The sequence below is a fragment of the Salminus brasiliensis genome, chromosome 3 (assembly GCF_030463535.1).
Source record: "Salminus brasiliensis chromosome 3, fSalBra1.hap2, whole genome shotgun sequence".
NCBI lineage: Eukaryota > Metazoa > Chordata > Actinopteri > Characiformes > Bryconidae > Salminus > Salminus brasiliensis.
In genome coordinates, this window is record NC_132880.1 from 46,803,568 (window position 1) to 46,827,798 (window position 24,231).

Here is a 24,231-nt window from a genome sequence, read left to right on the forward strand (position 1 = left end):
TATATATATATATATATATATATATATATATATATTATTCTTATATTTATATATAAACAAATGTATATTATTCTAATATTTTATATATATATATATATATATATAAAATATTAGAATATATATTATGTATATATATATATATACACACATACACAAACTACCATTTGAATAACAACATAGAGGAGGAACGACAAGTCATAAACGAGGGGTTTGTAGAAACAGAATGTGATTTTAAAGGTTGGATTTAAGGTTTAACAGAGACAGGAAGTCTGTCGAATTTGAGATGGGGAAGAGTTGGAAGCCAGAAGCGTGGAACAAGTCTCGATCACCAAAACTACGGCGGCTGACAGAGGGACGTGGCTGGCGCAATGCTTGTAATGGAAAGAACGGTGCCCTACTTTAATAATCTCAGGTCAAGGTTGAACTCCTAGAGGTCAACACAGCAGAGAGCTTTCGCCATGCAGTGAGCTACAGCAAGACGTTGGTCAAGACCAGGGGTGGGCAACAAGGGCCGGAGTCCAACACAGCTCGCCGATTTCCCTGCTCCAACAGACATACTGAACATGGTTATTAAACAGGTGAGTTGAATCAGGTGTGCTTGAGCAGGAGAAGCAAGAAACTGTGCCACTGAACCCCTGATCAAGACAAATGCTCCAGCTCTGCGGTACCTAATACTCAGACCACACATTCCACCTTGCACATGGCAAAGTCAACTACACCGTATCACAGAGAGCCCACTGATGCTGACCAGCAGACGACCATAATCGCAGTTGATCTGGGAAAATTATATGGCTGGAGAGAGCGGTAAAATTAGATCTAAGGTCGGCGTCGTACCATTTTCTGCTTTCGTACCGGCGGGACTAGGAACAACGAAAGTCCAGGAAATGTATTACTCCAGAAATCTGGAAGAGATGGGTGAAGAGGAGGAGGGAGGAGGGGTGGAAAGGGGTAGAGCGATGAATCAACAAGTCTCAGGCAGCCCCTGGCCAGCGTCCAGCGAAACCTTAAAGGAGCCCTTAAAATTTTGATTACAGGGTCAAATCTGATCTGGACTCTCCATTTCAGCTCTCTTTGTTCCGAGTCTTGGCTCACTTTAGATTCATCAGTCTCCTCCCCAGCCCATATGGCTACGTGCCCAGTGAAGCAGCAGTATCTGTCAAGCCTTGACAAGATGTTGTGGCTACTGACTGTGCTTCACTGCTGCAGACCACCCTTCAAGAATAAAAGCATTTTTGTGTCTCTCGCTCTCTTTCTGAGAGACAAAGCATGGTAAATCGCCAGGAGAATGGAATGCACGAGCTTCAAAGCAGCAGAAATAGAAGACAATATGGTATCCTTAATACCCCGAACAGAGATTTACACAACTGGCAGGTCTCTCTTTTTTTTTTTAGGACTACAATCAGAATAACATCACACTAACAAAACCTACAGCTGTTTACAATATTCCTTGTTAGAAATCCAAGAGCTGCTACTGGAGTGAGAAACATTCTAATAAAAGTTAATGAAGCCTTATTCCAGAATAAATAAAGATAACCTAAAGCCTCTGTCTAGTGGTTTTACATATTTAAAAATAACAATTTTAATACGACAGAGATACTCCACAGAGTAACAGTTCACCAATCTCATATTTTTCTATAAATATTTACATAGTTATGTCATTTAATCGTAGTTCAGAACTGCGAGGGTGTGTCACCTTAGTGGTGGTTTCACCATGGCAGCACGTAAACAACCCCCGCGTCAGTAGCAGGGCCGGTGTTAACCCTTTCACAAGCTTCAAGAGTTCTGGCTCTTTGTGACGGTCTGATTGCAGTGAGCTCTTTTGGCACCAGCGCAGTGCAGCTCTACAATTTAAGCATTACTCAGCAACTCGACTCAGCAGAACGGCGTGGGGAATTGTGGGGAACATGCAGGAACCGTGCAGACAAGCCATGCTACACTTCATGACTCCGGGTCATGTATTCACTGGATCTGACTGAGCTAAAATGTTCTAAAATACAGTTTAAGAAATAAATACCACTGTATAATATATATATATATATATATATATATATATATATATATATATATATATATATATATATATATATATACACACACACACACACACACATTCTTTAAAATCATCATTTTTGAGCATAAGGCTGAAATGACACCTTAAAACACAATTCGCTCAATTTAAGGTGAAACAGAAAACTCCAGTAAGGAGCTCTAGAATAGCTCCAACCTCAGCATGACTGGCTGTGTTTAGGGATGCTCTGTAAGGTCTGGGAAGCAGGTGAGATGAACTAGTTGAGTTGAAGCTTACTGCTGCATCAAGTTTGACGCTGAATGGTAAATTCCTCGGCAAAAGTCCACTGGTGGAACCGTGGACCAGCCAGGGACCAGCCATGGCGAAACTCCACTGATGAAACCGTGGACCAGCCAGGGACCAGCCACGGCAAAAGTCCACTGGTGGAACTGTGGACCAGTCAAGGACCAGCCACGGCAAAAGTCCACTAGTGGAACCGTATTTGTGAAACCATTCATTCCATTACAATCACAAAGAGTCTGAATGGGCGGGAAGGCATTCTCTTTATCGGATTGGCGACGTAAACATAATGCTTAATAAACATATTAGTTCTTTGACCAATCTGATGACAAATCAGCCACATGTATTAATTTATTTCAAAGTAAATGTCACAAACTACAGATAATAGTTAGAAAAGCAAAGATGAGGGCTGTACGTAATGCAGAACAATTCCCATTGATTACAAGAGGCACTACATTCAGGCAATTTTCCTCAGACAAAGACGGTAAGCCAAGGCACGATCGGTGTCCAAATCTAACTTTATTTATTTATTTAAACTATCCATTCAAACTGCTGAGTAGTTCAGATCTCCACTTCAGATTAGGCCATGTCCAAAAAACCTGCCCTACAAGTCACTGTTCACCCAAATCTTTTCTGTAAACACCAGGGTCACACAGACCTGTTTTTGTTGCGTGCCTATACGTTTCTTGTTTCTATGCTAAGAAACAAGGAGTATAGACCAGCCTTTGGCTGATCAGATATTACTGAATACTGTAATATTTATATTTTATTTATATTATATATTATTATAATAATATATTTATAACAATTGTATTTTCTTTAATGTGCCATTTTTTGCCTTTATTTAAGGATTCCCTTTGTAGAATCACTCTAATATATTATCAGTTAAAATACACACAACAGTGTAAATAAATAAATAAACAAAAAAAAAAATAAATGATATATATATATATATATATATATATATATATATATATATATTACACACACACAGGAAAATTTACTAAAAAGTAAATGTGCTGTATACTATGACCACTTGGAAAGTTACTATGATAACTTGGTTAAGAATGCTGGAGACCACATAGAGTCAATAAAAAAAAATCCAGTACCCAGGATCTGCTCTCTTAGAGTGAAATGGACAAAATGTTCATGAAGAGTGAAATGAGTGAAATTTCCAGAGTGAAATGTCCCTAAAAGGCACTGTATTAGTTTGGCACTTAACAAACACGAAGTTTGTTTCTGTTTGATCTGTGCAGAACCTAGTTATTATTATAAATCACTTAGCAATATTAAAGCTAGCCCTATAGGTAGTTACAAAGACGTTACACTACCACCAGTTACAATACAAGCTATAGTTACAGAACAGCATCACAATTTAGACACTAAACTGAGCAGTCCTGAAGTGGCTGAAGTGTGCTACACTTTATCTTTTTGTACTGAACTGGACTTCAATGCAATGCAGTACTGATACATAACATGCATTGCATTTGCACTAGGATTAATTGCACAGCTGCACAGATGTTCATTTTCTGTAAATCTTTATATAATTATATCTGTATATAAGGGTCTTTTACAGCTCTTTTTTAAAAAACTTATTAGTCTTTATTGTATTTATTGTTTAATGTATTTTTCTCTCTCAGTGTAATACTTGTTAACAGTCTTGTGTTGCTCACACCAAGTAAAATTCTTTACTTGCAGAAATAAAGAGATTCTATATCTGCTACATTTTGGTTCCATGCACCACTTCCTAATGGGAGTAAATCTGCTATACTCATCCGAATCCAACTCTGGACTAATGTGCATTTTTCATTAGGTATACTTTAAACAAAGCACAAATCATCACAGTCTTAGTTAAACCAGGCTTAATTAAACCAGCCCAGGCCTCATTAATTCCACACATCAGGCCACTGGAAGTTTCCCTGCTGTACTGATGAAAATACACAGTTTGCTCATGACAGTAAGGACGATTTCCTTGCTTTCTCCTGCATCACCCCCGCAGACCCGAACGGAAACATGTGCAAAGAGACCCTCCTCAGATATACTGTTGCTTACAATGTTTACCGTGTAGTCTTGGGCTGGCTCTGTTACTGCTTCTAAAATTGCTGACGAGATTAAACTTAACACGGACACAACATTTGGCATTGGAGTCGATGCTTGATTCAAGACGGTGCGCTCATGTTTACTCCTCTGTGTTAAACTGGAAATGTAGCCTATGTCTTCTTGCTCTCTCGATCTGCTATATGTTGAGTGAAAGCCCCTGGTGGAGGGAAGCGCGGGTTTGCTCGGTTAAATTGGGCTCCATCTCAGAGGCTCCAATTATACTGCAGTCGGTACAGCGGGGAAGCCCAGCCATCAGAGAAGAGCCTTCACGTCTACTGGGCATGGGCAGGCAGAGCTGAAGAGAGCATCAGGAACGCTTCAGACACACACACACACACACACACACACACACACACACACACACACACACACACACACACACTTTCTCTCTCTCTCTCCATCAGCTATTCGCCAGCACATGATCAAAGGCCCCCCAGCCACCGCTGTGCATCTTAAGAATGCACATTCATTTCAGGGGAGCGCGAGAGTGAGGAGGCAGGGAGAAGAGAGGGAGAAGAATGACATGAAAAAAAGAGTGGGGGAAAAAAAAAAGAGCACAGATGATAGACAGAAAGGTAGAGACACAAAAAAGGAGGAAAGAGGTGTTTGTGGAGAAGAGCGAGAGAGAACGGTAGGGGGAGTAAAAAAATAAATAAAAAAAGGCTGCAGTGTGAAGAGAGTCAACAACATGTTGTTCAAAGAATACTTACAGGAATATGAGGTAGTGGCACTCGCCCATTAGCTTTGGCACTTTCGTGCATCTCGCGCCGAGAATGTTTACGATATCTATACGGAGGGACACCATCTCTGTCGGAAGAAAAAAAAATGTAGAAGAATTAAAAAATATAACTTAAAGAAACAGAACAATAACTTACAAATACAGTCAATCATCTGCACTTTTATGAACATCTGGAACAAGTGACGACCCCCTATACAGCCCTTATAAACAATGTGCATCTGGAAGAACATTTAGAGCAAATACAGAACAGCTGTATTTAATTACTAGGGCTGCACAATATATGCACCCAAAAAAATAAAAAGTATCATGCAGCCCATGACATTACCCATTAAATCTGCATGCATTGAACCCTTTACACCCTAGGTTCATTATTCAGTTCTTAATCCTAATGCAGATACTACTGTGAATTATTTGGTAAACACTTAGGATTAGCAGATCATGGGGAGTCCCACAGGGTTCTATTTTGGGGCCTATAAAACTGTTCATTATAACAGCAGCATGTGTAGTTAAGACCCCGTCCACAAATTTTTTCGGTGTTATACAAGGTTCATACACTTTAAGCAATTTCAAATTCAAGGAGTTTCCATGATTTTTCAAGTACCCAAAAAATGTATTTATTTATTTTCCCATAATGTGTTTACGGAGTGTTTAAGTCCATGCTAGTAGCGTAAAGACTGTCCAGGCTGGCTAGTTAACAACATAATGCACGTTCATGACTGTGCAAGTAATTTTTTCAATTTTGCCATTTTTCAAGGATTATTCAGTACTGGATTTTAGCAGGTTCATTTTCCATGACTTTCCAGGTTTTCCAGGACCCGTACAAACCCTGGTTATAGCCTCCCATCCACACGAGAACACTGTTTTTGAAAACATGCTCTTCAAGGGGTTTTATAAAAGCTTCATAAAAAACCTCACAACGCTTGCATGTTTCTGGCTCTAAATCTCAAATACCCGCACAGTGAACTACAGAAAGCATAAAACTACAATGTCTACATACAGAGAACACCATTTCAGATTTTGATATATGAATAAATGTAAATACTGTTCTATTATATTATTATATAAAACATTATTCTAAAGGCTGCCGTGATTAGCACCGTAGTCAATTAAGTTGTAGTAGAAAATGCATCGGCATCAATATTTTAAGCTGATGCATCCTTTTTGCATTATTTTATTTTATTTTTTTCAATGAATTAATTACATTTTTAGAGCTCTAAAACACTTCAAGCAACACTGGAGGTCAATAGTTTCTGGCTCCAGTCTGGTCGGCTATATTCAAGTCTACAGTCTTAAAAAAACGAGAGAGTCCGCCTAGGTTGCGGAACATTTCTTTTTTTTTTTTTTAACGTTTTTTAAAGACTCAAGGCATTAAATTAGCATAAAAAATGTGTTTTGCACACTGTGGTTCTTGTGGTGCAGCAGAGAACACCACTACCTGCCTGTGAGCCATTACATCATGTAGGAGACTGGGGTTTGATTTCTGGTCTGGGTGACTGGGTGCTGCGCTACACCAATACGAGTCCTTGGCCAAGACTGCTAACACTACATTGACGCACCTCTGCTATACGAGTAACCTTGTAAGTCGCTCTGGATAAGAGCATCAGCTAAATGACATAAACATGAACGTAAATGTACACTGGACAAACCATGACCAGCAGGAGGAAGCACCTGAAGAGGAAACATACCGGCGTCGCGTCCGCAGTAGTTAAGAACCAGCCTTCATTAAGCTTTGGTAAATCTGTTGGTCGTCTAGCCGCTAAACACACTTATTATAAAAGTGATATATTCATCTGCTACAATAGAGTTTCTAGCGAATACGTGACTAAGAGTAAGAGTACTATCGCCCTATACACGGCTCGCATGTCCATGGAGTGCTTTCGACTCTGTGTGGACGAGAATATTAAAAAAAAGGAAGGGAATTATCATGTTTTGTTTGTTTTTTTAAATATTCGTATGTGTGGCTGTGGCCTAAGAAAATGGCAAAGAATGGGCTTATCTACACAAGGCGGGAATCTAAGCCTTTGCTGATTAATGGTCCCAGCTAGTGTTCGTGAACTTCGGGCTTGACTGGATATAAACCATATCTAATGACTCTATTTGGCCTTTATTTTAAGCCCATTTGTTTATGTAGGGAATAGTATAAATACAGTAGATCACATACACTTTGACAATGGGTCTATATACCCAACTGCACTGTGACTTGTGCTACAGTTCTTGTTTAAGCCTAGAGTAACAGGTCAATGCGTTAAAATATGTCAAATAGGTCCAAATAAAAGAATTTTAAATGCTCAATTTAACTTAATCAACTAATCTGCAAAATAATCAACACATTAATCAATAGTGGCATCCCTACTCTATTCAGATTTAGAATCTGCACTTTTGAGACTTGCACAGTACACTACATAGGGAGTATAGTGTGTAATTTGGGATTAAACCTTTGTGTTTTCTTCTTCTTCCCTCTTCGTGGTGTTCTGATTTCTCTCTTTATGAGCTACTATGGCCCATAAAGGGGCATAGTGCTTTTATCTCTGTGATATTTAATATTTTCAAAAACAAAGGGAGGAAATTATTCATTTTTAAAAATATATGCATGTGAGATTGGCGAAGAACGGGCTTATCTACACTAAGGAGTCTAAGGAGTTAAAGACCAAGTGTGAAAGCAAATCTAAACATCTAAATCTGTGTATACACACACACACAAAACACACACACATATATTTGAACGTATCACACTGTGATCAATGTCAGAGCAGCGGCATGAACAGCAGCCGCTTCATTTAAATTCAACAGGCGCGCACAAAGCAGAATCTGAATGATTTTTCCCCCTGTTGTTTCACAGACTGCAGGCGCACGTCCGTCTGAATCGCTAAGGCAGTAGCAGCGGTAGTTCAGGGTCCCTCTCGGCCGGGACCCCAGGGAGGCTTTCATCCCCCTGGGGCTCCGCCAGTCCTGCTGTGCCCACCCCCCTCCACCAGGGGCTCACTGCTGATAATGGCCTCTAATCTAGCCCACTTCAGACACATGTTTCTGTCCTGCTGCACTGCCTTTCATGTTTCTTTTAACATGATTCCCCGGTGCCATCTCTGAACTGAGCACGCTCCCCGTGTCTCTCTGTCTCCCCTCGGCTGCTTTTCCCTGGGCCACCGTGTCCTCATTCACCTCCCTAAAAGGAAACGCACTTCCTGCAGAGAGGGAAGAAAGAGGAGCCTCTGCACTAAATGATAGCATGTGTTCGCCGGCAGAGCTGCATAAATCTAAGGACGAGCCGCGCGCTGCAGACATGCTGCGTGATAAACATTCAAAGGGTGAATAATTAAGTTACAGTGTGGACGGCAACTGCAAACGGAAATGAATCTCTAAATACGACTTTCCTTCCCTCACCTTACAGACTGCGATACAGCTGCCTGCGAGCTAGTTAATATAATTGCATGTGGTCAATATCCTTTTGGAGCTGTGAAATGGAGAGGACAAATCTGATTACCGCTTTTGGCCAACGCATGCTTTAATCTTGCGCAAGGGGCTTCATTTTCGAGGTCTTATTTGCTTTCAATATTTCATTTCCTGTCCTTTCAGGAATCTGCCATGTTACGTCCAACGTGGGGGCCATTCCCTTTGAGCTCAGGGCAACTTAATTTGAAGGGAAACAAAAGTCGATGGCTTCAAATTATAGCCCCCAGGCTCTGCATGCAGCCCAATCGGAGGCTCTGTAATTAGCATAAGTAATGACATTTCTAGGCTTTTGGTAGGGCGGGTAATGAGCAGATGGGCCGCCTCAGAGGAGGGACGATTTGCTCTGGGTCCCACGGCAGAGCAGGGGGAGGCACTTCTTGGGCAGGAGAGCTGCCGCTCGCAATCGCAGCTGCCAGCCCGAAGAGGAAGTGTTCTGCTGTGATGTGAAGGTGCTGCACTCCTGTCGCTCGTTAATGCATTTAAAAGACAAGGCCCTGCAGCACTGCTGGCAAAGTTGCTTTGAGGGCAAGGGAAGTCCAGCTGATCTGACTAGGGAATTAACCCGCGACTTATTGATAACAGTGATAACAAGAGTGTCGCTCCGGTGACCTGTGCCACCTCTCACGCGCTCATGATGAGTCTGTCTGAATAGTTAATGGTGGATGTGTGTGTGTGTGTGTGTGTGTGTGTGTGTGTGTGTGAGCATATACATACACACTGCTGTCCGTCAGGGAGAGGGTGTCTGCGTCACTGGACATGCTCTGCTGCTCGCTGTCGTTGGCGCTGGTGGCAGGGGCCATGGCGTAGCCGGTGTTGATGTAGTATGGGTTGAAAGGCTCCCTCCATGGCGCATGCCTGCAGGACAACAGATGAACTACAGTTATGCACGGTTACACAAGAAATATAACATAAATATGTGCCCTTTTGTAATGATTTATTGGAGTAAAATGACTTCAGCTTAAGTCTTGAATTGTCTGGTGATGAATATATATAAGCATTTATAGCAAACTAAAAGATCAATCCACATAAAAGCATTTCGTATTTGTTAATAGGATGACTTGCCCTAAAGTGGGACAGCAAACCCCTCTATTTGGTAAGCGTCTTCTTCAAATCAATAACAGTCAATAAAAGTGTGTTTAACAAGCTGTGATGGCATTAAATCAAAATCACAAGACTTCTCAAACGTCCAATTTCAGGTTAGACTATGGCGAAGTAATCTTCAACCTGAAAGCATCCCATGTAAAGACCACCCAAAGGTCAGAGACAGCTTTCAGATAATATTAATGTTATAAATTCTTATCAATAAAACCATGCTGCTAGCTTTTATTATTGTGAGTTTTTGTTTATCAGCATAAAAGTTGTAAAGTGGTGTAAATATACTCTATTTGATATATACTATATGAAATATACTATATTTGATATTTCAATCAAGTTCTCTAATGTTCTGCTTTGGGAAATCGGTTTCCAAACACGAGACAGCAAGATTTGGACAAAGTGGGACAAATTGAAAGTACACAAAAGTAAAGGTGGAGGCCTATAGATTGTGCTACAACAGTAAACTAATGACTACGTACAGGAGAATGACTTCAACTGAAATCTAAACGTTATTCAATGTAAATTATTTTATTCCCTCCACTTTATTTTATATTTACTATTTTCCACTTTATTGTTTATTTAGAATTTTTGGAGAATTTCTAAGGATCAATACACCATAAATTTATAATCCAATAAAATAAATAAATAAATAAAATGCCAGGATTCAGATCAGGTCGAAAAGTAACAAAATGGACAAAAAGGAGATTCAAGTTTTTTTTTTGTTTTTTTTAATGACAGCGACAAAATGCATCAAACCTATCTGGATTTTAGTAAAAGCAGTAACACTAAAAGTCACAGTAAAATCACTGACGTTGGGATTGCACAGTTAGACATGAGTGGTTTTTTAGACCTGTGAAGCTTTTATTACATTAATTAATTTAATTTAGGGATTATAACATTGACTTTGCAGCGTCGCATTTTCTGAGTTATCGCACATGTTATGTCAACCACTTCTGTTAGGAGTGTAATGTGTGCATTTTCTGTTCTGGTCTGATTAGGACGCATCCTGCAGATCTTAAATGAGTACTATGAGTGTATTTAAAAAATATTGACTTCTTATTGGAATATATTTTAGAAGTCTGAAATGCAAAAATGTCCCACATTAGGTTAATTCACCCCAATTTCTCCATTTTTAAGTAACAAACAGTATAAAAATATTTAACAGCACTAGCATACATTTAGATTTAGCAGATTCACACAGATTAACCAGGGCTTAGACAAGCAAAACAAATGGTCAACATTAACTCATTAGCTCATTTCCTTTGTGCGTCAACTAATGAAAGCTGAATGAGCTTAGACTCAACAATACAGCGAAAATCGCTTTAATGTTGAGACGAGTGCTGCACAACCGGGAAAGTACCACAATGCAATTGTACTACTAAATATTTCCACTGCTTCCAGTATAACCAAGGTTTAAAGACTTCCAAGCTTCACTGCTATGGTGGGGGCAGGCTTATGACTATACCAGACTTTGATCACAATTTCTGTTTTATCAGATATAGTAATACGGTCACAAGAAATCATCTTGAAATCATATTTAGGAATCATATTTAATTATTTTAGCCAAGATTATGCTTCAGTATACTTTTTACCAACTATAAAGTTTCTCACCATTAGCTTTGAATATTCCCATTTTATTCCCATTGTTTCCCATAATAATCAACTTTAGAAATTCCCAGAATATTGCAGCCCTAAGAGCTATAATAGTAAAATAGAGGGCAGGAAAAAATCCTATTGTCCTATGTTTACATTTACAACCAGTATTTACAGTCATGTCTGTCTCCTACAGTGTTAATGTCTAGTCCATACTGGCTGTTAGGAATTTCACTTGCTGAAAAGTAGAGCTTGCAAATGCCTGTACATTTAACGTATATATGATATGATCACATACAGACACTGCTGTGTTTAAGCAAAGAGCTTACAAAGCATACCACAAGCACCCAAGATCAGCCAGAAAGCTCACAGCACACGCAACATTTCCTGTGGGGTCCCGTTTGAATCTGACGTAAGCATTTGTCTGCTACTGAATGGAATGCAGTAATTTTAGCGCTGTACAGAACAGGCTAATGATAACACTGTCGCGGTCACGGAAAACCAACTTTACAGTAGAACAAAACGTTAAAATTAACATTTAATGAAATTCGATCATTTCTATTGGTCCTTTTATCACGATATTCTGACACCAGCTAAACCACCACCAGATTCACATTATGTCTCAAAGTGAAAAACGTAAACATTGGAGACACAAGGTTTTTGAGTGGCAGCGACGATCTGGGTTAGACGTTGCAAAACATGGCTTAGCGATCTGAGTGAAAAGCGGTTTCGGTTCCGAGGTAAACAGAGCAAGATCATATTTCCTTGACCTTTACAAGACCAGTTGATAGGGCTGGGCGATACGCTAAAAATACCATATCATGATTTTTAAAGACATTTTCCCGATACACGATATTTAACATGATACACGTAATCACTGAGTAAATATGTATGAATAGCGCCAGATTCTTAAAAACTACTATTCAGATACTCTCCCGTACTGAAGAGTCATTTTTATGCAGAATCTGCTGCACTTCGTCTAATTAAAGCAGTTTAATTACAATCTCGGTAATGAAACTTGAAGCTGATTGATTAGTGCTCTTTAAGCACTAATAACATCCTCAATATGCTTAGAAAAGCCTACTGTGCATAACAATAACAAAATTCATCATAATACAATAAACTATGGTCATATTGCCCAGCTCTACCTGTTAAGTGTATGTAGTAGGACTGCAGAATCTTGTACAAAACTAACATCGCAATTAATTGTTTCTGTGATATACAAATAATAAACAAACAAATAAATTAATGAAAAATTGAGACCAGGACTTTGAGACATGCAATCCATGTATCTAATATTTAGTAAAATAACTGATATTTAGCAACAAAAAAAATCCAGTCTCTGGTCGAAATATCATGGAAAATCATAAAAATCGGTTTGTATAGGTAGCAAGAACATCTTGCGATGGGACTATTGCGCATGCACATACAGTGACGCCGATGCTGAAACGATATACCGTGCAGCCCTAACATCCAGCAGGTCAATATTTAAAAACTGAAACAGTACAAATACTTTATACGAGACTACATCCACTAAAACGGTCACATTTACAATGCATCTGCTTGTCAAACTTCAACAGAAGAACACTACAGTCAGATCAAGTCATTTATGAACCTGAAATAATGAAATCCTAATGCCCGACTTTAGTGGCGCCAAGTTCAGACCTACATTTTCTGTGGGTTTTACAACCTTTACAACCAACTCCAGCCCCTGACGGCACGGCTCTAATAACTGCGAAGGCTTATACTGAAACCTCCTCTCTTCAGGTGGCTCAGCATGAAACGTCCCATATTTTTCCATTTCCCACGACCGATATTTCACCACTGAAACATGAGAGGCTTTGAATAACAGTTTATATATGAGTCTACATCCACTATGATTGGTAATCATCACATTCATCATGCCCTCCATCACTCCAAGCCGGGTGCCTCTTGAAGAACTAGTCCAGAAGAACACAGAGACTCTCCTTATTTAGCCCCTGATGGCACAGCTCTTATAACTGTGAAAGCTAACAGTGAAACGGCTCATGTCTTTTGGTTTTCCAGGATCAATATTTCCAATACTGAAACACGAGAGGCTTGAAAATCAATTGAAGAGCCAAGATTCACTAAAATCGCAGTTTTTTTTCTCTATTATATTAAACCAGGTGCTTTTTGAGTACCAGCCAAACATTAATAAAGGAATATAGGAACACTTTGGGATGAACCAACCTGTTCATGAACTTTAAAATGTCTTGCTTTAGTTGTTCCATGTTTAGGCCGATATTTTCTTTAGATTTCGACTAAATACAGCATGTTTGCGATCATTACTTAGTGTTTGATAGTGTAACTGTGAGCAGGAATGGTGAAACCTCCTCTTTTGGGTGGTTCAGAATGAAACATCCCATATCTTTCGGTTTCCCACGACCAGTTTTTCAATATTGAAGCAAGAAAGACTAGAAAGACCAATATTTCAATACTCAAAAAAGAGAGGCTTTGAACAAGAGCCTACATCCACTGTAATTGGTAATCATCAAATTTATCATGCCCTCTATTACGGAGTAAATAAATGAGTAGCGCCAGATTCTTAAAAACTACTATTCAGATACTCTCCCGTACTGAAGAGTCATTTTTATGCAGAATCTGCTGCACTTCGTCTAATTAAAGCAGTTTAATTACATTGTCGGTAATGAAACCTGAAGCTGATCAGTTGATTAGTGCTCTTTAAGCACTAATAACATCCTCAATATGCTTAGAAAAGCCTACTGTGCATAACAATAACAAAATTCATCATAATACAGTAATCCTACAATAATCAATAAATTGTCATATTGCCCAGCTCTGGCTGTTAACTGTATGTATAGTAGGACTGCAGAATCCTGTACAAAACGGACATTGCAATTTATTATTTCTGTGATTTAAAAATAATAAATAAACAAATAAATAAATGAAAGAGACCAGGACTCCATGCAATCCATGTATCCAACATTTGAGTAAAATAACTGATATTTAGCAAAATGGTCGAAATATCATGGAAAATCAGAACAGTGCAGAATTTCTCAAACATGAGAGGCTTTGAACAAAATCCTACATCCACTATGATTGGTAATCATCACATTTATCATGCAATCTATTACTCCAAGCTAGGTGCTTTATGAGGAACTAGTCCAGCATCAATATAAGAACACTGAGAAGAACCAAGTAATTCACACAATCCAAATGTCTGACTGTAGCAGGTCCATGTTTGGGCCTATATATATTCTATAGGTTTCCACACTGACAACTACATATTTAGCCCCTAAAGGCACAGCTCTTATAACTGTGAAAGCTACCGGCGAAACACCTCATGTCTTTTGGTTTTCCAGGACCAATATTTCCAATACTGAAACACGAGAATAATAATTTAAGAGACTAGATTCACTAAAACTTGGGTTGAACCAAGGTTGCTTTAGAGGTTCTATATTTAGGCCCATATTTTCTTTAGATTTCATCCACATACATCATGTTTGATATGATTATTTAGCACCATCCTATAACTGAAGGCTAACTGTGAAACCTCCTATTTTGGGTGGCTCAGCATGAAAAATCCCATATCTTTTGGTTTCCCTCGACCAATTTTTCCAATATTGAAACATGAGAGTCTTTAAAGGAGATTCGTCATGAGTCTACGTCCACCATGATTGGTAACTGTCACATTCATCATGCCCTCCATCACTCCAAGCTGGGTGCTTTATGAAGAACTAGTCCAGCATCAATATAAGAACACTAAATGTCTGACTGTAGCAAGTCCATGTTTGGGCCTATATATTCTTTAGGTTTCCACCCTGACAACTACATATTTAGCCCCTAAAGGCACGGCTCTTATAACCGTGAAAGCTACCGGTGAAACACCTCATGTCTTTTGGTTTTCCAGGACCAATATTTCCAATACTGAAACACGAGAATAATAATTTAAGAGACTAGATTCACTAAAACTGCCATTATTACACTAAACCAGGTCCTTTTTCAATACTAGCCAAACATTAATAAAGGAATATAGGAAACCATGGGTTAAACCAAGCAAGCTTTAGAGGTTGCTTTAGAGGTTCTATATTTAGGCCCATATTTTCTTTAGATTTCATCCAAATACATCATGTTTGATATGATTATTTAGCACCATCCTATAACTGAAGGCTAACTGTGAAACCTCCTATTTTGGGTGGCTCAGCATGAAAAATCCCATATCTTTTGGTTACTCCTCAACCAATTTTTCCAATACTGAAACATGAGGCTTTAAAAGGAGATTCATTATGAGTCTACATCAACTATGATGTATGATATGATAATGGTCATTCATCATGCCCTCCATCACTCCAAGCTAGGTGTTTTATGAAGAACTAGTCCAGCAACAATAGAAGAACATTTTGAGATGAACCAAGCAATTCTAATCCAGTCCAAATGTCCAGGTTCATGTTTGGGCCCATGCATAAAGAATACATGGTCCCAAACATGGACCTGGACATTTGGACTGGATTGGAATTGCTTGGTTCATCTCAAAAGGTTCCCACACCGACAACCAAATATTTAGCCCCCGATGGCACGGCTCTTATAACTGCGAAGGCTAATGGTGAAACCTCCCCTCTTCAGGTGGCTCAGCATGGAATGTCCCGTGTCTTTTGGCTTCCCATCTTTTATTGATCTGTGGTGCGATGGAGACGTGGTGCAGCAGGCCGTGTGAACTACAGACATTACATTGAAGGAATTTGTTATGAGCCGTGTCCTAAGGCTGAAGAGGGAGAAAGAGGGGGGGAGAGAAAGTAAGAGAGAGAGAGAGAGAGAGAAGCAGACCTGGGTTTACTGCAGCCTCCAGTGATTATTCCCAGCTTTCAGCCCATCCTCAGCCTTCTAATGATTTGAGCAGCAGGCATGTCAATATTCACAGTATCACAGAGAGCCAAAAGCCTGAGGAGAGACGCTCCCCTGCCTTCCTCACCATCACTCCACTTGCCACTCCATTTGATTCCTCACCAAACAGCAGCTCATAAAAATCACAAACAAGGGGGGCACATGGAGGTTCTGCTTTATTACCGCGATTCCACATCAAATCAATTAGCTTCTCTTTCACAATTACGGCAAGCTCGTCCAAAATGTAACGTCTGAGGGGATCTCAATCACTGCTTTAATATCCCCAGCCAGCCCCCCACCCCACACTCCCTCCCCAACACACCACGACGAGCTTGGGAGAAAAGCTCCAAGTGCATTTGAGAGAACCCATTACCCAGATACGGGCTGCACTCCTGTTCCAACGATTTGTGCAACTCCTTATTCTGAGAGAATAATTACCGCCTCTTTGTCATGCCATTTTACATCTGACTGCTGGCGCCTCTGGAGCTCCCACTGATTGATTTATCAAAGCCGAGACTCTGTGTACTAGAGCACAGGTAAAGGCACGAGGCCGGCTTTCAGGTTACTCATTACATTACCTCAAAAGGCCGCCGATTACCGCACAGTCCAAGTAATATCAAACGCGGCACGCAAAGGCTGATTGAGTCCAGCTAGAGATAGGGGAGGACTGAACAACTGAGCATAAAGCAGGCTCACGGTAGAGCCCATGCAGAAGACCTACAGCTAAATTATATAACATAACCCTAATAGACCCTTTCTAATGAACGCATTCAGCTAGTTTGGGTTAACACTTCTTCTAGAAGGGCAACGCCAATAGGATAGGACCTGAACCTGTTGCCTAATTTCAGCCCCCAGCATTGAGAAGCTGTGGAGCAGTGGAAGAGCTGTGTTTTCTGAAATGATGGATGGATGGATGGTGCTCCATCCAATAGCCTCTAGGATGAGCTGGGGAGTTGGGGATGATGAAGTGGGGTGGTGATCGTCGTCATCCAACATCCTGACCTCACTAACGTTCTTGTCGCTGAATGCAATCAGTGCTCTAAAATCTGGAGACAGCTACTCCAACAAAAGCAGGATAAGCGCTTTTTAACAACCTGGATGTCCCAATACTTTTGTCCATTTATGTATGTGTATGATGCATGTATTTCTAACTGCTATTTTCCCTTTGTGAGTTATCTGGACAAGCTCTGCTCTTAGCTTAATTTTTTTAATACAATTAGCTAATAATCCAGGTTTTCCTTTAGAGCTTCTTTCATTATATTCCAAAGAAACCTTCAAATCCATCAGCCACACAAAACAAGCAAAGGGTTTTGGGTTTTTTCTCATGCCATGAAGATACAGCTCAGAAAACAAACGCTAACCAGAGTCAAACCTTCACAAAGAAAGCCTGTATCTCCATCCACAACAACAACGAGCTCAGCAATCACAAGTACAATTACACATTTATTCCTAGCGCACTTTAAAGGCAGCACCACTTCACTTCCAGGCTGGAAACGCCTGATGCAGGCCTCCATAGTGGAGAATAACAGACATATGACTCCTGCAACATTTAGATGCACCAAAAGCCTGAAGGGTGATCCTAAAAGGCTATTTAAAAATGAACGTGGCGTCGAAGTCGAGCCAAACGCTTCACGTAATGAAATAATCATCTGAAAACAACCTCAAAAATACATTGCTCACTAATTAAAAACGCATAAAGTCCAGAGGCCATGGAAGACGCATTCAGCTGGGTGGAGCGTGTTTCTGTGGTTTAGGAATATCAAAGTCTCTCATTTTGTCACGTTACGGCTTGTTAAAAAAGAAGTGCCCCACAACAACCTTCGAAAACGACGCGGCTCCAGTTTGCCAACTGTACCCAGCCGGGAGAATGTATAAGAGGAGAAAAAAAAAAGAAGTTACTGCGACAAACTTTTCAAGGGAAAAGAGAGAGAGAGAGAGAGAGAGAGAGAGAGAGAGAGAGAAGGGGAAACAATTTCATGTCTCTCTCTCTCTCTCTTTCTCGAACTCTCACTTTTTTCTTCTTCTTCTTTCCTGCTGCAGTCCTTGGGGCGTTTCACGTCTTTGTACTTCCAAAGCTGAAGTTCTATAGGCCTGAGCTTTTTGGGCAGAACAAGGTTACTGCATCCTCTCAACCCATGTCAAGGTTTGCCTCAGACAGCTGAGACAAAACTGGGTCAACTTCTAGGTAGAGAATGAAGCAATTTTCAATATGGCGGAGGACAGCCAACAGTGAGCACTGGAGTACTTCAGAAGACCAAAACACAATGTGTTCCTGAGCATTTTACAGGGGCTAAATCAGGCTGCGCAAATCCCTCCTCCAGCTCACCATGCCTGCTTAGTGTTTAAGCTCTCGCTTAGGTGGAAAAAAATTACACAGCACGAACTGAGGAATCGGAAATGTGTCTCTTTTTTTTTACATTTTTTTTTGGTGGTGGTGGTGATGTGAGGGGAGGGAGAGGGGGGGGGGGGGGACCTGCCGATATTTGCTTTTAAATCAGTGGTAGAAAGCTTTGTAATCCTCTGCACAGCCCTTTTGAAAAGCCCACATACACATATTTCTATTGCTATGGGACAAGGATTAGAGTCTTAAGTAGTCACATCTCTAAATCCCATTTCGCTCATATGGAGGGACACAAGGCTGTGATGCATCCAAACGATTTGCTGTAGCTTGAAATTCGCTGCCTCTGTAGATTAAACGATGGTATGAGGTGCATGACACTGAAGACGGTACCAGTCTACAATATCCGTATGCCTAAAAGCACAAAGGGACACCACTTGGGAATGCGACTGGTACGAACAAGTGTACAGCAATGCAGCAAGGCACAAAACACACCTGGCCATTCAACATAAAGCCGGCTATGCCGAATGCAGATATGCAGATCTTCAGAGGAAAAACAAAGCCTGTGTATGAGGGTATTACAATGTGGCACTGGTTCTTGTGGCACTGCGAGTGTCTTCGTTCTGCTTCACCCTCTCTTCTCGCATTAAAAAACTAGGTTTCTCTATTTCGCCCTGCCAAAGGGAATTGGTGTCAAGCTATTCTACAGGAAACCTTTCTTCTAGAATAACAGCCCGTCATTCATAAGACACCTGGGCAGAGAACACAAAGAGCACCCGCCTGCTCCCGCTCACAGCAGGCAGCGGAGCCACCGCTGTGACCCAGTGAGCACCTGGGTGCCACGGTTCCAGGTAGCCCACTTGGGCCTACAGCTACATCTCCTCAGGAGGGCTGTGGTAACACTCACTCTCTTTTTATGCACCTTTTAAGGAGAAGGAAAGAAGCAGGGCTGCATGTTGTATCCCTTATACACTATATGGACTAAAGTATTGGGACACCTGCTGCTCATGCATTGTGTCTTCTGAAGCAACCGAGGGTATTATAAAAAGAGTTTGACCTGCATTTGTTGGAGTAACTGTCTCTACCGTGCAGGGAAGAATGCTTTCTACTAGATTTTGGAGTTTGGAGCATTGCTGTGAGGATTTGACTGCATTCAACGATAAGAGCGGAGTTAGTGAGGTCAGGATGCTGGATGATCATGGCTTCCTACCACCTCATCCCAAAAGTATTGGATGGAGTACCATCATCCATCATTCCAGAGAACACAGCTCTTCCACTGCTCCACAGCTCAATGCTGGGGGGCTTTAGACCCCTCTAGACCAAGTCTGGTATTAGGCAGCATGGTGCCAATAGGGTCATGTTTATCTGCTGGGGATTTTTAATACATCTCGACAGGGACTAGCTGAACTTATTGATTAGAAGGGGTGTCCACTAACAATTTGGACTTATAGTGTAAACAATTAACTTACAATTAATATCAATTAAATTCATTTTAATTGTTCTAACTCCAGCTTAAGTCTTAAAACCAAATCCTGGTCCTGAACTGGAACCGTTTCCAGGTTTACCAGAGGTACAATTTGAACATCAGTGTACGACCCAAAAAGTGAAATCAATTATTTTGCAGAACAGTGCCTACAAGATACTAAAGACACATCAGTCCAATTACTGTGGACCAAAAAGGACTCAGATTTGTTGGATTACACTTGGTTTCAACCTAGCGCCCAAAAAACACATTGGGATAATCAATCGTTCAAGTGACCGCAAAAGCCGCAATAAGGTTTTCAAAGTGGGGATCTCTTTACCTGTACTCCCGACTGTCGTGGTATCTCTTGTTGTCCACACGTTGGGGCGCAGTGTCCAAGAAGAGTTTCGGCGGCAACCGGGTGCCGGACGTGGAGTCATTTACAGGATGCTCCTCGGGCTCCTGCTCGCACCTCCACTCCTCGTCCTCGTTCAACGTGGGCAGGTAGCCCGGCAGAACCTTTCCATTTCCCGACACAGAGCTCTGGTCACTGTATAGCTTGGGGCTTTCCCCGCCTGTCCTGGTGTATTCCAAATAAATGTCAGACTTGAGAAACAAAGGGTAGGTGTTCTCCTCCATCATGGTTTGAATTTCAGTCTGGGCCTGGTCGAACATGGCGGGGTCAATGTGCAGCTTCATCACGCAGTCCTTGATGAAGCTTTTGGTGGCCGGTTTGATCTGTCGCGACACAATCCCGTTGTTGTCCAGGATGTACTTTTTGTAGATGGCTTTCGCCAGCTTCAGCTTCTTCTCCTCGTTGCCCTCGCTGGTCTCCAGCTTGCGGAAGCCGCTGCAGGCGAACCAGAAGTCCAGCATGTCAGCACAGTCCTCCTGCTTGAGGAACGTGCGGAACAGGTGGATGCCGTCTTGGTCGTCCAGCAACGAGTGCAGCGACTCGGCCCACTTCAGGTAGGGAGGCGTGGGCGAGGCGCTGCCCTCGGGCTCGTAGCCCAGGTCCAGGTCGGGCCGTCTGGGCGTGGCTGTGGAGGCCTCGCTCTTGAGGCTCTCGCTCTTGAGGGAGTAGAAACCCATGCCGTACTGCCGCCCGGCGCTGGACACCAGCTCGCCCTCCTCGCCCGGCACTGGTGGTCTGGGGGCATCCTCAGTGAAGCTGCCCCCAAGATCCACCAGATAAGCCCCCTTCTCGTTCACACTCATCCTCGCAGTGTCCATGCACCCAATTCCAGCTCAGCCCACTCAGGAGTACAATTAGATCCAGACTTCCTCTAATGCCACTGTGAAATAATTCCTCCTGAACGCATAAAAAGAAAAAATACAGTAAGAAAAACTATTTATATTTAATTATAACAGCTTGTTAAAAAACACTTTTTAAACATTTGACAAACATCAGGATTACGCTTCTTCATAGCAGTTACAACATCAGTGTGTTATTTCAACTAAGTGTTCATTTAACCGTGCATAGTAATGCGCTGAATTACGAGAGCCCACTTCAAGAATCAAATATTGGCAGGAAATGAAATATCAACGGTTTAAACAAAACGCCGTAAATCAATGATCCTTGCATAAGAAACTGGTCAAACCGGCGTTGGGTCAAAACCGAATCTCATCACCGAGTGTCTCGCAATTATTATTCTGCGCCTTCAATATCAAAGCACAATTTCTCTTTTTTCAGCTCGAATTCAGCTCCGGTGCTTGCATCTCCAGCGGTCTGAATGCGGGGGATCACCTTTTTTGGAGCGCCAACATCAACAGAGGCGAACAAACATGTCAGGAGCATATTTGGCGAATTTTAGACTTCAACACAACACTATAGAAGAGACCGAAACAGGGCTCGTCCAAGGTTATCTACAGAGGAACTGCAGGGTGCACTACACCTCTCATGACTAACTGCTCCAGGAGCAGATCCTTGGACGATAACTCTGTGTGTGTGGATTCAGAAATTTTCAGAACTATCAGCCAAGACAATCCCCAGTTCCAGCCCCTACAAAATTACCTCCCAACTCCCAGACCCTACAACTCGGGATGCCCGTCCATCCCCTTAAACCCCACAGCAGAGCCAAGAGTCACCAACTAGGTATAACGTAAGGTGGCGGCGTTCGCTTCATCATGTGACGGCAAATCGTCATGTGGGTTAAGATGTTTTCCATCCTATATCTGTCCAGTGAAGGAGCAGCTCGCCGAGCTCCTCTCCAGCTTTCTAGTGACAGACCCCAGTGCTTCATGAAGGAAGACAGACCCCTGATCCACTCCCAACCTCAAAATTCAGGGTAATGTCTGTCCATCCTCCAAAAGACCCCCTTAACAACCCTACAGGACACAATGTTATCACGTCAGCCAACAAAACGTCCAGAGATAGCCACCTGAGATATCTACCAGCAGGTCCTCCTGCCCTTCACATTTCAGTGTTTACCTGCATCCAGCAAATTAACTCACTGGGCGTTTCATTGTTTATCATCATTATTATTATTTCTTATTAATAATAATAGAGTAGGAACCCAGGAAGGCAAAAATGTGCAAACCAGGAGGTTCTCCAGTACCTAGGATGGGAACCACAGTACTAGACAATGGTGGTCATCCTTGGAGGAGAAGCTAGCTAGCTTGTTTTTTTTTTTTTATTAATATTTTAAAATCCCACCATATGCATTATTATTTTGCTTTATATACATAGCTATATTCATACACACTGTATCATTTCTTGACTTCTCTGACTTCTCGCTAAAGTAGCTAGCCAAGTTAGCTAGCCAGCTAGCCACAAACAAAACAAGCTAGCCAGCGAGCCGGAGCCCGAGCCGGAGCCGGAGCCCAGCCACTGGAGCCCGGCCACCGGAAAACGAAGGAGTGCGCCGCAGATTTGCGGTAACCGTAATGAAAGTAGCTAGCTAGATTACCTAACGGGTCACAGGACACGGACAGGCGAGAGGAAAGGGGACGGGGGAGACGGCAAGCGCGTAAAAAAGCCCACCCAACCAACCACCCCCCCCCCTCTCCTCTCCTCCAAAAACACTAGCTAGCTAACGTTCATCTACTAGCTTAGCTTAGCTTAGCTAGCGCAGACTGCTAGCTAGCAGGTCCCTGGAGCCGTTTCTTCGACGTGCATGTTATTAAGCACCGGTCGGTGCGATTTGGGAACACTCTCCAGGACTTTGTTGCCTGTTTTTGTGCTTTTTTGTGTGTTTTTTTCCAGACGACATTACAACCAACACCCCCTTCTCTGCCCTCCCCGCTGCTTTGAAGTGAAGCCCCACATTCATTGCATTCATGCCTCGGCCTCGGAGTCTCAGCAGCAGCAGCACTAACGGATGGGGGAGGGGATGTAGAAACAAACTCCATACACACTCACACACACTCTCACACACTCTCATACACTCTCATACACACACACACACACTCTCTCTAACGCAGCCAGGCCCTTCCGCAGTCGAGCAGCAGTGGACTCGACTCGCAGGCAACTTTATCTACAGCATTCGACTCTGAATCGGATCTTCTTCGGAACCCGAGATCGCAGCAACACGAAAAGCTCTAACACGCTAAAGCCGCATTATTCCCAATAATAATAATGATAATAATAGTAATAAACCCCTTCCCAGAGCCGGGGGATAGTAAAGGAGGGGGAAAGTGTGTGTGTGCCGTACCTGTGAGAGCCTACTTTCCGCTTGCGAGTGCATCGGGAAGAGCGCCGCTCGCAACCACGCACGAATCGGTTCATAGATGCGAATCTTGGACTTTAAAAATAACAAAGAAAACAGTCCGTTCTCCAGCTTTCCATGGCAGTCTCTCACTCCTGAGCCTCAGTCAGCCTATCTATCTCTCTGCCTCTATGTGTGTGTGTGTGTGAGTGTGTGTGTGTGAGCGAGTGAGAGGAGAACAAGCGATGTGTAGCGCCGCGTGTGTTCAGAAAGCACACTGCCGCCTGGAGAAAAAAGGGAATTACTGTATGTATGAAGGGAAGGAAGGCGGGCGGCTCTGGAAATGTTAAGCTGGCTGGCTTTAGCTACACGTCGACCCTCTCAAATACACACAGTCAGTCGACCTCAATAAAAAGGCGTGTGGGTGAAGATGCGCGCGCCCGTGCTGGCTATCCCGCGTAGCATGCAGGCGGGCTGCGGGGAGGGCTGCAGGGAGGGCTGCGGGGAGGGCTAGCTCGGTCTCCTCGGGGGGTGGGTTTCAGTGGGTTTGCAGGTAGCTAGCCGGGCTATGAGGGCGAAGAGTGAAGAGTGGTGCCTTCAGCGTTAGTCTGATGCTATGCAGCTCCACCTCAACGT

The 24,231-nt window shown here is 42.2% G+C and overlaps 1 protein-coding gene across 3 annotated transcripts in view; it reads right to left on the reverse strand.

Annotated features, from left to right (window-relative positions):
• axin1 (axin 1) overlaps positions 1-24,231 on the reverse strand; it is a 48,999-nt gene that overhangs the window by 9,660 nt on the left and 15,108 nt on the right. For 2 of the 3 annotated variants that reach the window (XM_072676395.1, XM_072676392.1), the window contains exons 1-4: positions 23,602-23,811; positions 20,289-21,260; positions 9,312-9,452; positions 5,119-5,215 (exon numbers count right to left, since the gene is read on the reverse strand). In XM_072676395.1, coding sequence (XP_072532496.1) covers positions 5,119-5,215; positions 9,312-9,452; positions 20,289-21,181 — 1,131 coding nt within the window. In that variant the 5' untranslated portion in view covers positions 21,182-21,260; positions 23,602-23,811. Of the gene's footprint in view, positions 1-5,118; positions 5,216-9,311; positions 9,453-20,288; positions 21,261-23,601; positions 23,812-24,231 lie in introns of those variants that run through there. The other variant, XM_072676394.1, reaches the window with a different exon arrangement.